This window comes from Indicator indicator, chromosome 10 (genome assembly GCF_027791375.1).
Source record: "Indicator indicator isolate 239-I01 chromosome 10, UM_Iind_1.1, whole genome shotgun sequence".
Lineage (NCBI taxonomy): Eukaryota > Metazoa > Chordata > Aves > Piciformes > Indicatoridae > Indicator > Indicator indicator.
The window spans coordinates 27,454,780-27,467,831 of record NC_072019.1 but is presented as its reverse complement, the minus strand read 5'-3'; the positions used below and the strand labels follow the sequence as shown (position 1 = coordinate 27,467,831).

General features: G+C 46.3%; 1 protein-coding gene across 2 annotated transcripts in view; it reads left to right on the top strand.

The window, feature by feature from the left end:
• The first annotated feature begins 8,965 nt into the window (after positions 1-8,965).
• JAK1 (Janus kinase 1) overlaps positions 8,966-13,052 on the top strand; it is a 33,429-nt gene continuing 29,342 nt past the window's right edge. For both annotated transcript variants that reach the window (XM_054384365.1, XM_054384366.1), the window contains exons 1-2: positions 8,966-9,161; positions 11,027-11,150. In XM_054384365.1, the coding sequence (XP_054240340.1) occupies positions 8,993-9,161; positions 11,027-11,150 (293 nt within the window). In that variant the 5' untranslated portion in view covers positions 8,966-8,992. The remainder of the gene's footprint in view (positions 9,162-11,026; positions 11,151-13,052) is intronic.

Below are 13,052 nucleotides of genomic sequence, written 5' to 3'. Positions count from 1 at the left end.
GGGTGGTGGGAGGGAAGGTGGAAGAAATAGACAGCTTGTGATGAGATCACCCTGAATAAAACAATAAATAAAATTGCACATTCAGTGAAAGAGTCCTGTGGGGAAAACAAACAAACAAAAAAAGCCTGTGATCACACACATAAAGATGATGAAAAGTTGTATATGAGCAGAAAGGACCCAAGTGCATTAAAAAGGTGACCTCATCCTATGCTGTGGAGTTTGGATTCGTGACTTCGAGAATTAATACTTAAAAAGGGGGTTTTTTTGTTTGTTTGGTTGGTGTTTTTCATCAGTATGACTAGAAAGAACTCTCCCCAGGAAAGAATAGTGATGTTAATTAGTAGAATTAATCTTAAATTATTTTATATTAGCAGATGGAAGTATTGAGAGCTGAGTTAGTGTAACAAGCAGATCCACAGGTCGAGTGGCTGAGGGAGTTGGGGTTGTTTAGTCTGGAGAAGTGGAGGCTGAGGGGAGACCTCATTGCTGTCTACAGCTACCTGAAAAGAGGTAGGAGCCAGGTAGGGGTTGGTCTCTTCTCCCTGGTATCAGGTGATAGAACAAGAAGAAATGACCTGAAGTTGTGCCAGGGGAGTTTTAGGTTGGGCATGAGGAACAATTTCTTTCCTGCAGGAGTGGTCAGGCATTGGAACAGGCTGCCCAGGGAGGTGGTGGAGTCAGCATCCCCAGAGGTGTTCAAGAAATGTGTGGATGTGGCACTCTGGGACATGGTTTGACGGCCGTGGTGGTGTTGGGTTGATGGTTGGAGTCGATGATCTTAGAGGTCTTTTCCAACCCAAATAATTCTATGTTTGTAAGAAGACATGGCCACTGTAGGCAGCAGAGAGGGAGACACTGAACCTTTTGCTCTCCTCAGACTTAACTGGACAAGAGTTTTAGACCTGAAGGAGCTCTGGTGAGAGGCCTCGAACACAAGCCTTATGAGGAGAGGCTGAGGGAGCTGGGGGTGTTTAGCCTGGAGAAGAGGAGGCTCAGGGGAGACCTTATTGCCATCTACAACTACCTGAGGGGAGGTTGTAGCCAGGTGGGGGTTGGTTTCTTCTCCCAGGCAACCAGCACCAGAACAAGAGGACACAGTCTCAAGCTGTGCCAGGGGAGGTTTAGGCTGGAGGTGAGGAGAAAGTTCTTAATGGAGAGAGTTGTTAGAGGTTGGAATGTGCTGCCCAGGGAGGTGGTGGAGTCACCATCCCTGCAGGTGTTCAAGAGGGGACTGGATGTGACACTTGGTGACATGGTGACATGAGGTCTTGGGTGACAGGTTGGACTTGATGATCCTCGAGGTCTTTTCCAACCTTATTGATTCTGTGATTCTGTGATCTTCTGCTTTAATTACAAGTTCTTACCTTTTTCTTTTCAGTGAGCTTTAGTTCCTGGAGGCTGGTCCAACCTTTGCTGCTGTGCTAGCTATACCTTCCCAGGACTGCTCTAGGAGGGTAGTTGGTCAGGGCTGTGATGTTCCCATCGGTGTCCTGGGTTTTTAATGTGCTGCTTCATCACTTTGCTGTTGTATCCTTAGACAGAATCCCAGCATGGTGGGGGCTGGAAGATACCTCCAAAGGTCATCTAGTCTAACCCCTTCTGCAGTCAGCAGGGACACCCTCAACTAGATTGTGCTGTCCAGACCCCTGTTGAGCCTTACCTTGAATATCTCCAGGGATGGGGCCCCAACCACCTCCCTTCCAGTCCAACCCTTCTGCTAAAGCAGGGTCACCCACAGCAGCTTGCCCAGGATCACAATATCCAGGTGGGTTTGGAATCTCTCCAGACAAGGAGACTCCACAACCTGTCTGGGCAGTTCTCTGTCACCTCATAGTGGAGAAGTTTTTCAATGGTGCTATTTTCTCTTGATAAAACTCTGAGACTAAGTAGTGCACCTGGTTTGATTTTCGAGTCTCTGAGAGGTTATGGTAGATGAGATGTCTGCCCTGTGCTGTAGGGGCTGTGAAGTTTCCTTATCAGTGTGATGAAAAAATTAATAGTGTTTGGGAACTTTCAGGATGACAGAAACTGTGACTGCTACCAAAATAGCATGTCCTGCACACTTCAGGAAGGCCTGTTACTTTATGAAGGAACAAGCCATCATGAAATTATAGAATCACAGACTGGTTTGGATTGGAGGGCACCTTAAAAGATCTTCTAGTTCCAACTCCTCTGTCATGGCAGGGCTACCTCCTAGAACCTCTGAGCAGGTTGCTCAAGGCCCCACCTAACTTGACTTTGAACACTTCCAGGCTTGGAGCCTCTGGAGTTTCTCTGGGCAACCTGTTCCAGTGCCTCACCATTCTCATGGGGAAGAATTTCTTCCAATGTCTGATCTAAATTGAGCTTCTTCCAATGTCTGAAACCACCAGCCCTCATCCTGTCGCTCCAGGACTTTGTAAAAGGTCCCTCGCCAGCTCCCCTGTAGCCCCCTTCAAATATTGGGAAGGCTGCTCTAAGTTCTCCCTGGAGCCTTCTCTTCTCCAGGCTGAACAGCCCCAACTCTCTCAGCCTGCCTTCATAGTAGAAGTGCTCCTGTGATGGGATAAAAGTCCCCTGGTTCTGCTTAATGGTGCTTCAAACCAAGTTCTGGTTTGCTCCGATTTCATCTGGGATTTTCCTCTCCTCTCATCTTTGGGACTTTTTCCCCTGGAAGAGACCTTCCATCTTTGCATTTTGCTTCCATGATCTCTGTGTATGGTGACATAGCAGCTCTGCTTACATCTCCACATTGCAGTGCCTGTCTTTTGGGAATTGGGCCAGCTCTAAGCATGTCCCTCTGAGAGCAAGAAAACTGAGTTGGGGTAAAAACCATACTGATCCCTTACCTGCTTGGGTACGCAGCCTGAGCTGCATCTAGAGCCTTGTTTGAACTCAGATGAGAAGTTTCTTGGAGCCAGCATCAGTTGGTGTCTGACAACTTGAATTGTCTACAAGCAGACTATTTTATCCCTCATTCCCTTGCTCAAGGGAAGGTCTTTTTGTGTTTTGGGGTATTTTCATTGAAAGGAGGTACTCAGCAGGGCCAGGTGCAGGTGTCCCAGCTTCACAGGAGGCTTTGGAGCCAGCTGGCCTTTCCTGGGCTCCTTCTTCCACAACAGAGGATTAACTTCTTCCTTCTGATTGAAGGAAGATTTGCATGTAGTTTCTAAAGCGTTTAATTTATGCCTCTGCCTTTTCTTCCTTTGGTTTTTGAGGAATACAGAGGCTTAAAAGGGTTATTTAACAAACAGTGTTGTACATTTTTTCCTCAGAAATGGTGGGACTGTTGGGCATGAAGGGGATCTTCGCCATGGCAAGTTACAGGCAGGAACTTGATGTTTTACCAAATATTGTTGTCTCCCAAATTTTCATAGAATCATGGAATGGTTTGGGTCGGAAGGGACCTTCAAGATCATCCAGTTCCAACTCCCCTGCCATGGCCAGGGACACCTTCCACTAGAGCAGGTTGCTGAAGGCCTTATCCAGCCTGGTCTTGAACACCTCCAGGAAGGTGTTCCATCCACAGCCTCCCTGGGCAACCTGTTCCAGTGTCTCACCACCTGCACTGGAAAGAATTTCTTCCTAGTCTTCAGTCTAAATCTCCCCTCTTCCAGCTTCAACCATTCCTTCTCATCCATTCACTACAAGCCCTTGTAAAAAGTCCCTTCCAGCTTTCTTGTAGGCCCCCTTCAGTTACTGGAAGGCCTCTGTAATGATCTTCTGGGAGTCTTCTCTTCTCCAGGCTGAACAGAAGACTTCATTAAGTCTTAATGATTTAACAGACAAACCAGAAACAAACTGATTTTGAGCAACCTGCCTTCTAGAATTCTGTCTTCTTACTTCTTAACTTCTCACTTTTCTGATAGCAACATTTTGTGTATGAGAAAAAGAAATACTTTCTGTGTGGGCTCCAGATCTGTTCATTGACCTCTTCTGAAGAAATCTGGCAATTGTGGGTGCATGGTTTTGGGTTTGTGCCCATGTGCACCCAAAATCACTACTTTTGTGGTTGTAACCCTTGTGTGAAGGATGAGTCGTTGTCCCCCTCTGCTGGTGTTGCACCAGGCTGAGGATCTGCTCCCCCTGAGTTCCTCAGCTGTTGCTCTGTGACTGAAACATAGACCTTTAAGAGGGCAGCAGGAATGTGTTAATTGTGTTGAGTTGGAAGGGACCATCAAAGGTCATCTTGTGCAAGTCAGCAGGGACATCTTCAACTAGATCAGGCTGCTCAGGGCCACATCAAGTCTGGTCTTGAATGTCTCCAGGGATGGGGCCTCAACCCCATCCCTGGGCAATCTGCTTGGTGTCTTGCCACTCTTGTTGTGCAGAACTTCTTCCTGATGTCTGCCCTAAATCTCCCCTGCTGCAGTTTCAAACCATTGCCCCTCATCCTTTCTCTACAGACTCCTCTCAACAGTCCCTTCCCAGCCTTCCTGTAGGTCGCCTTCAGATACTGAAATGTAGCTTTAAGGTCTCTGCAGAGGCTTCTCCTCTCCAGGCTGAACAACCCCAATTCTTTCAGCCTGTCCTTGAAGGAGAGGTGCTCCAGCCCTCTGATCATCTTTGTGGCCTTCCTCTGGACCTAGTATTAGGTTTACCTTAGGTTGAAGGTTGGACTCAATGATCTTAAAAGTCTCTTCCAACCCAAACAATTCCATGATTACTGTGTATGACTGGTGGGAGATACTTCTGCTAAAGGCAGAGCAGGAATTGGTCTGGTTCGGTGGAGACTTTTTGGATGCTTAAGAGGCATCTTTAAAAAGTGAATTCCTGAGGCTGGGCACAGGAATGTCTGGAAAATTGTCAGTAGCCAGTAAGTTAGAGACTGACTGTTGGTTTGTTTGGGTCATCTCCCAAAGCATGTTGTGAAGGAAGCTGCACTTAAGGTTTTTTTTTGTCTTCTGGGAATTGCTGCCCTGATTAGAGACAAGAGCAGGAGCCATTTAACATACCCAAAGCACGCAAGGGTTGAAAAGCAACCGCTTTGATTTCTGGGTCTGCAAGAAGGAAAGGGTTTTATATTTCCCTTCACATTTTCAAACCTCTGGCCAACCTTTTTTTTTTTTTTCATGCTCTGCCCAGACAGACATCCAAATCTATTGAATTTCAGTTATATGTCCCTGGAAAAGGGAGTGTTTGCAATTAGGTTGAAGCTGGTATCTTCAGTCTTTTGCCTTTAAATGTTATGGTGCTGTGCAGAAACAATTAGTGGCTTGTCTGTATTTTCCAATCATCATGCTCCCAATTAGTTCTTCCTCGTATTATTGCTGGGGGAATGTGTCTGGAAACTCAAATTTGGCATAGAAGTGACATGGGTGGAAGGAGCATGGAGTTTTGTTGGCAATGTGTGCTGTGCAATGTTACTTTTTTTTCTCTGTGGTAGTGTCCCGTTTGCTGGGCACTTTCCAAGCACAAGGGAAGCTTGTGTGACAGTGTCAGACCTTCTCCAGACTAAGCCTAAGCCTTCTAAAGCAATATTGATTGAAGCCTGCTCTACCAGATGAAGATCAAATGCTGTTGCAGCAAAAACAATCCATGCTTAGTTGAAGGAGGTTTTGGCAGAGAAAAAGGAGGGCTGGAGAACACAGAGGAGTCTTTCAGCCTCAGATATCTGAGTGATGAGGGACGTTTACCAGAGCAGCAGTGCTGTTATGTTTAGTTCAGACATGTTTTGTCCCGTTTAGTTTACTCTCACACTCAATTAGTGACTGCTGCAGGAGAAGCGAGTGGGATGGTTTCCCCTTCACAGCCTGAAGCTGTGGCTGATGGGCAATGAGAGACTGCCAGTGCCAGAACATGAGAGTCTCTCTGGAGATGCTGAGCAGAGTCTCACATCCTTCTCCTCAAGAAATCGAGACTCCTTCCCCTTCTGGCTGGCTCATTCCCATGCCAGTGAGAGAGGAGCAACTTAGAATCATAGGATCATAGAATCACCTAGGTTGGAAGGGACTTCTCAAGGTCATCTAGTCCAACCCCCCTGCAATCAGCAGGGACATCCTCAACCAGATCAGGTTGCCCAGAGCCTTATCGAGCCTCGCCTTGGATATCTCCAGGGATGAGGCCTCAACCACCTCTCTGGGCAACCTATTCCAGTGCTCAACCACCCTCAGTGTAAAGAAGCTCTTCCTAACATCCAGTCTAAATCTACTCTTCTGTAGTTTGAAGCCATTGCCCCTCATCCTATCCCCACAGGCCTTTGCAGTCTCTCTTCAGCCTTCCTGTAGCCCCCTTCAGGTACTGGAAGGTCACTATTAGGTCTCCCCAGAGCCTCCTCTTCTCCAGGCTCAACAACCCCAGCTCCCTCAGCCTGTCCTTGTTGCAGAGGTGCTCCAACCCCCTGAGCATTTTTGTGGCCCTCCTCTGGACCTGCTCCATCAGGTCCATGTCCTTCCTGTATTGAGGGCTCCAGAGCTGGACGCAGTAGCTTCCTTATTCCAAGTCCACCCAAGGCTCTGCACATTTCACAGAGCAAAGAAGAATAAAACAAAGAAAAAACTCTGACAGTCTGTCAGGGGAAGAAACAATAGAGACCAGGGCAACATGGAGTTAAAAATAGGAAGTGATTTCAAAAGCCTGGGGGGAGGTAAAGTGAAGAGAAAAATGCTCCTTTGGTGGCCCAGCTAAGAACTGCAATGAGTGCTACATCCAGCTGATGGTTAAATCTCTGAAAATAGGGAAATCTCTGAAAATAGGGGAAAACCCTAATGATTAACCAAGGCTTTCCCCCTGGATTTTGTTGCTGTCTCAGCCCATGCACTGAAGAGTCCAAAGAAATGAGAAGATGACTGCTAGATGCTTGCTGTGACTGTCTTTGAGGCTAGATCCACATCTCAATTACCTTAATGGAAATCTTCCCTTTGCAGGTGACATTTTATCAGCCTGACCATGTATTTTGTGGCCCAGATTGTACCAAGGCCTATCCTTGATGATTTTCATTCTTTTTCTTTTTTTTTTTGCCAGGTAGACTCCAGTTGCCCTTGGAGAGTGTGAAGATAACCAGTTTCAGCTCCATAGAGGATCAACCAGTTACATAAATGCAGGTGTGCTGGCTCTCGAGGCTTGGGTTGGTTGGATGGGTTGCAGTGGGAGGATTAATTTCATACACTACAGAAACAGGTGCTTGGGGGGGTTGTTATGAATGGAGTTAAAGCTTAGTAAAACATGAAGCACCACAGGTTGGGGGCTGAGCTGATGGAGAGCAGCTCTGGGGTAAAGAACCTGGGAGTCCTGGTGGACAAGAGGATGGCCATGAGCCAGCAATGTGACCTTGTGGCCAAGAAGGCCAATGGCATCCTGGGGTGCATCAAGAAGAGTGTGGCCAGCAGATGGAGGGAGGCTCTCTTTCTCCTCTACTCTGCCCTGGTGAGGTCACATCTGGAGAGCTGTGTCCAGTTCTGGGCTCTGCAGTTCAGGAAGGACAGAGACTTGGCTGGAGAGGGTAAGCAAAGCTGCTGAGGGGACTGGAACATCTCTCGTACAAGGAAAGGCTGATAGAGTTGGTGCTTTGTACTCCGGCAGAGAGAAGACTGAGGGTGGAGTCTCGTAAATGGTCACAAATATTTCTGGGGTGGGTATCAAGAGGATGGGACCAGTCATCTTTCAGTGGTGCCCAGTGACAGGGCAAGGGCTGACAGCGACAAAGTTGAACATAAGAAGTTACATCTACACATGAGGAGGCACTTAGGCACTTCATTAATTTAAGGGAGCAGGCTGCCCAGGGAGGTGGTGGAGTCTCTGTCTCTGGAGACATTCCAAACCCTCCTGGAAGTGTTTCTGTGTGACCTGCTGTGGTAGGGGGATTGGATATGATCTCCAGAGGTCCCTTCCATTCTGTGATGGAACACACACCCCATAATATTCTTCAGTGTGTGTTCATCTGTTTGCTTTCTACTCTTCCTCTTGAGGCACTGGGTGTAAAACGCAACACGTATTTTCTTTTGAGCTGGGGCTGTTCTTGGCATCTGGAAGCTATTGCATCAAACCTCCTTAGTGCTTTTATTTCCTCTTGGAGAAAGAGAGAGAAGTAGTAACAACAAATAACCCTCCAATAAAGCTCATTTCATCATGACACATTCAAGTATCTGGAGCTGAACAAACAAAGGGTGAGAGAGGAGAAAACTGTCAAAAATATTTAGCTGCTATGATGATTGTAATAATAGAAGCTGATTTTTTTAAAGGAAGTAGAAATTGAACTGTTTATATAACCCAGCCTCAAGTGTTGTTTTTCAGCCACTTAGGTGTGCTTAAGGATGTGAAAGTTATTCCTGCTTTACAGTGAGAAGAGGAACCACCTAGAATAGTTGTAGAACCACCAGAACAGAAAGGAAGTACTTGGAACAGAGTTACCAAAGATAATAGAATGGGTCTGGTGAGGAGCAGCTTGAGGGATTGGGGTCATTCAGCTTGGAGAAAAGCAGGCCTTCTGGCTCTTTACAGCTCCCTGAAATTAAGTTGGAGCAGGTGGGGGTTGTTCTCTTCTCCCAAGGAACAAGTGATAGGATAAGGAAATGGCCTCAAGTCACACCAGGGGGGATTTATGTTGGACATTAAAAGAAACTTCTTCATTGCAAGGGTTCTCAGAGACTGGATTAGGCTGCCCAGGGAGGTGGTTGAAGTCCCAACCCAGGAGGTGTTTACAAGAGGCAGAGATGTGGTGCTGAGGGACGTGGTTTAGCACCAGCCTTGGTTGAGTTGGAGAATGGTTAGACTCAGTGATCTTAGAGATGTTTTCAAACCAGTGATTCTGTGGTTCTGTGACCAGCCAGAATAAGCACTGATGTTTCTTTTTTCACTTTCCCCTTCATTTATGAGCAGCACTGATCTTGAATAATCAGGTTCCCAGTGTGCAGGCTTTGAGAAGTGCTGTGCCTAGCTCATCACAGTGTGCAGCAGCCTCATTAAGCAGTGGCTGTGTGTTCTGCCAGGTATTCAAACTCATCTCCACGTTTTCCTTAACTCTTTTTTTCCCTCCACTTTTCAGTATCTAAACGTAAAAGAAGATTGCAAAGCCATGGCTTTCTGTGCAAAGATGAGGAGCACAAAGAAGAGTGAAGTAAACCTGGAAGCTCAGCACCAGGGTCTGGAAATACTTTTCTACCTACAAGATAAAACTCCCATTTGTTGCACAAGTGGCGAGTTCACTTCAGAAGAGCTGTGCATCAGAGCTGCCCAGAGGTGTTGTGAGTATAGCCATGTTATTTCAGTTCCCTCTGGCAAGGCCTGACAGCATGAAAAATGCTGCACCCACGTTTGTAGAAGAAAAAAGCATACGATGTAGAGTCATAGATTCATAGAACGGTCTGGGTTGGAAGGGACCTTCAAGGTCCCTAGTCCAACCCCCTCTGCAGTCAGCAGGGACATCCTCAACTTAGATCAGGTTGCTCAGAGCTCTGTCGAGCCTCACCTTGAATATCTCCAGGGATGGGGCCTCAACTACCTCCCTGGGCAACCTGTTCCAGTGTTCCACTACCCTCATGGTAAAGAACTTGTAGTCTAGGATGGAAATTTTTGCCAAGGGTCTGTTTGGGCAGTTCTTAAACTGCTTGAAGTGGAAGAAAAGGTGGGAGGAGCTGTCTTGAGATTTGCATGAAGTAGTTCCTTGTCTCTCTTCAATTGGGAAGCCCAGAGCAGGACCCAGTACTCCAGCTGTGGCCTCACTAGGGCAGAGCTGAGGAGCAGGAGTACCTCCCTCAGCCTGCTGGCCAGACTCTTCTTCATGGAGACTCTCCTTCAAGAGGGAGACTCTTCTTCACCCCAGGAGCCCATTGGTCTTCTTGGCCACAAGAGCACATTGCTGGCTCATGCTGAACTTCGTGTACACCAGCACTGCTGGGTCCTTCTCCAGAGAGTTGCTTTCCAGCAGTTAAACCCCTCACCTGTGCTGCTGCAATAGCTGCTTGCCTGACCAGGGCTTTCCCCAAAAAACAAGAAACTGAAAGGAGGAATTCAAAGAAAGGTAACCCTGTAGATGTGCTGTAGCTTGTTCTCTTCTGGGGTGATATAAATGCAAAGGTTAAAGCAGGTCAGCCTAGACACACAAGTCAAAGACTGCTCTTTGTTGGAAAACCCTCAGCTGAATTGGGCAAGAGTGGTAAAATGACACATTGTGCTTTTTCTATTTTCAGCATTTCACTGAACCCTTCTCTTTCAAGGAGAAAAGTGTATTAAGCACCTAAAACTGAGCTCAAAGGTGTGGTGTTGCTGAGTGGTTTTGTTAAAACACTTACTTCTGTGATTGAAGCCCCATCCCTGGAACCATTCCAGGTCAGGTTGGTTGGAGCTCTGAACAACCTGCTCTAGTTGCCAGTGTCCCTGCTGACTGCAGAGGGGATGGAGTACATCACCTTTGAAGGTCCCTTCCAACCCAAACCACTCTGTGATTCTATGATTCTAAGTGAAGATTTTAAAGTACTTTCCTCTGAAGTTCAAACATTTGGCAAAATCATAGAATCACAGACATTTTTAATGTTAGAAGTAGCTGAAATGAGAACGTTCAATTATCAGAGATTCTTTCTGGGGAGACCTTAGGGTAGCCTTCCAGTACCTGAAAGGAGCCTACAAGAAAGCTGGGAAGAGGCTTTTTGCAAGGGCTTGTAATGATAGGATGAGAGGGAATGGATTGAAGGGAAAATTTAGGGGAGATTTAGACTGGAGACTGGGAAGAAGTTCTTTCCATTGAGAGTGGTGAGACACTGCAACAGGTTGCCCAGGGAGGTCATGGCCAGGTTGGATGTGGGCTTGAGCAACTTGCTCTAGTGTAAGGTGTCCCTGCCCATGGCAGGGTGGTTGGAACTAGATGATCTTTAAGGTCCCTTCCAACTCAGCCCATTCCATGATTCTATGAATCTGACTGTTGGATATACAATAAAATCAATGGAATGAGCCCATGCCTAATTTCCGGTTCCACTTAGCCATGACTTCCTACATGCTTGTTCCAAACTCATCCTAGGATCAGTTTCTTTTTCTGGTCAGTGTTGCTAGATCAGATATTTGCTTCATGCATGTGTCTTGCCTTGTGTTTGATCTGTTTTTGTTTCTCTGGCAGCCATATCTCCTCTCTGCCATAATCTCTTTGCACTCTACGATGAAAACAAAAAACTCTGGTATGCACCAAACCAGGTCTTCAAGATAGATGAGAAAACATCCCTGAGGCTCCATTATCGAATGAGGTAAGTCAAAAATTATTCTTTAACCATGTCTAGGTGCTCTTAACTTTAAACACTCAACTCACTGAAGAGGCAGGAATGCAAAACCAAAAGAAGCCCAGGTAAGAGATTAGCAGTGAAAACTTTAAAATGTTTCCTGATTTTCTTTCATCTTTGCTACCTAACTTTGACAAAAGCCCCAGAAGTTGAAAATCCACAAAGCTGTAGGTGACTGAACAATCAAAAAGCTAATTGAAAACAATGCCTCCAGAAATGTGGCTCTCTTATGTCACTATTTTACATGTTTCCATTCCTTTGGAAGTGTTCAAAGTGAGCTATTCTCCTCCTGAACTCAGTGGGAATTCTGCTATTAACTTGAAAGCAAAAGCAACATGCTACTGCTTTTGAAATTCTCTTCAAGGACTGGAAGGGAATCTGTGGGTGGCATGCTCTTGGCTGGAGGAAGCCTCAGGAAACTGAAACCGTTGTTTTCAGGATCTGTTTCTCTGTCATGTACCATCAGGTTGAACATGAGGTGGCATTCTTAAAAGAGGGCACATATCCTGGTGAGATTTCTTGGGCTGAATGGATCCACCAGCCCCCACACACTGGGAAGTGAAAGCAGTAACGCTGACAGCTGCTGAGCACTCACATCCTCTAGCTGGAGGAAGGATGTCCTCCTCTTAGGACTTCATAGATCACAGAATTGCTTTTGTTGGAAGGGACATTTAAGGTCATCAAGACCAGGTCACTACTGAACCATGTCCCTCTGCACCACGTCTCCACGGCTATGAAACCCCTTCAGAGATGGGCACTCCATCACTGCCCTGGGCAGTTTTAGGCCTTGAGAACCCTTTTGGGAAGAAGTTGCTTCCCATGTCCAAGCTAAAACTCCCCTGAGGCCATTTCCTTTTGTCCTAGTGCTTGTTCCCTGGGAGAAGAGACCAACTTCCACCTGGGTCCAACCTCTTTTCAGGGAGTTGTGGCAAGCGAGAAGGTTTCCCCAGAGCCTCCTGTCTCCAAGCTAAACACCAGTTCCCAAATTCTTCCAATTTTTACCTGAAGGGAGCCTACAAGAAAGCTGGGGAGGGAGTTTTTACAAGGGCTTGTAGTGATAGGATGAGAGGGAATGGATTGAAGCTGGAAGAGGGGAGATTTAGACTGGAGACTAGGAAGAAATTCTTTCCAGTGCAGGTGGTGAGACACTGAACAGGTTGCCCAGGGAGGTTGTGGATGCCCCCTCCCTGGAGGTGTTCACAACCAGGTTGGATTGGGCCTTGAGCAACCTGCTCTAGTGGAAGGTGTCCCTGCCCATGGCAGGGGGTTGGAACTAGATGATCTTGAAGATCCCTTCCAACCCAAACCATTCTATGAAAATGAGAAATTAGATCTTCGAAGTGCAAGGTGTTTCAGTTCTGATTATTGCCAGGCTGGAATTGTTGTTGTTGGATGAACTGTCAGGAGGGAAAAAAATACTGACAGTCAACAAAGCCATCTTTGCTTTTCAAGTGATTATAACAGTGATAACCTATTTTAGAAGAGGAAGAGGATATTATAGTTTTTCATGTTTTCTTTAACACAATTTATTACTGGTATTAATGACTTAACCTCAGCTCATGTCAGCTTTAAACAGCTGTGATTAAGTTTGGCAGATAAGCAGCAGACAATAATGGAATTGAGTCACTCTCTAAAAGAAGGCCTGAGGACTCAAATGGCCTCTCACAGAGCATTAAAGGCCCTTTCTTGCTTGAAGAGGTCAAGCAGATGAACCATAGGCTGGATAATAACAAAATGTCTTGGCAGAGTGTGAATTATGGGTGGGTTTGCCCTGGTACTGAAATTCCCTGCTGTGCTGTGTTTCTCTCACATCAAAAGGTGATGTTTTAAAGATGGAATTGTGGGAATTAATCCTCCTGTTAAAAGTAG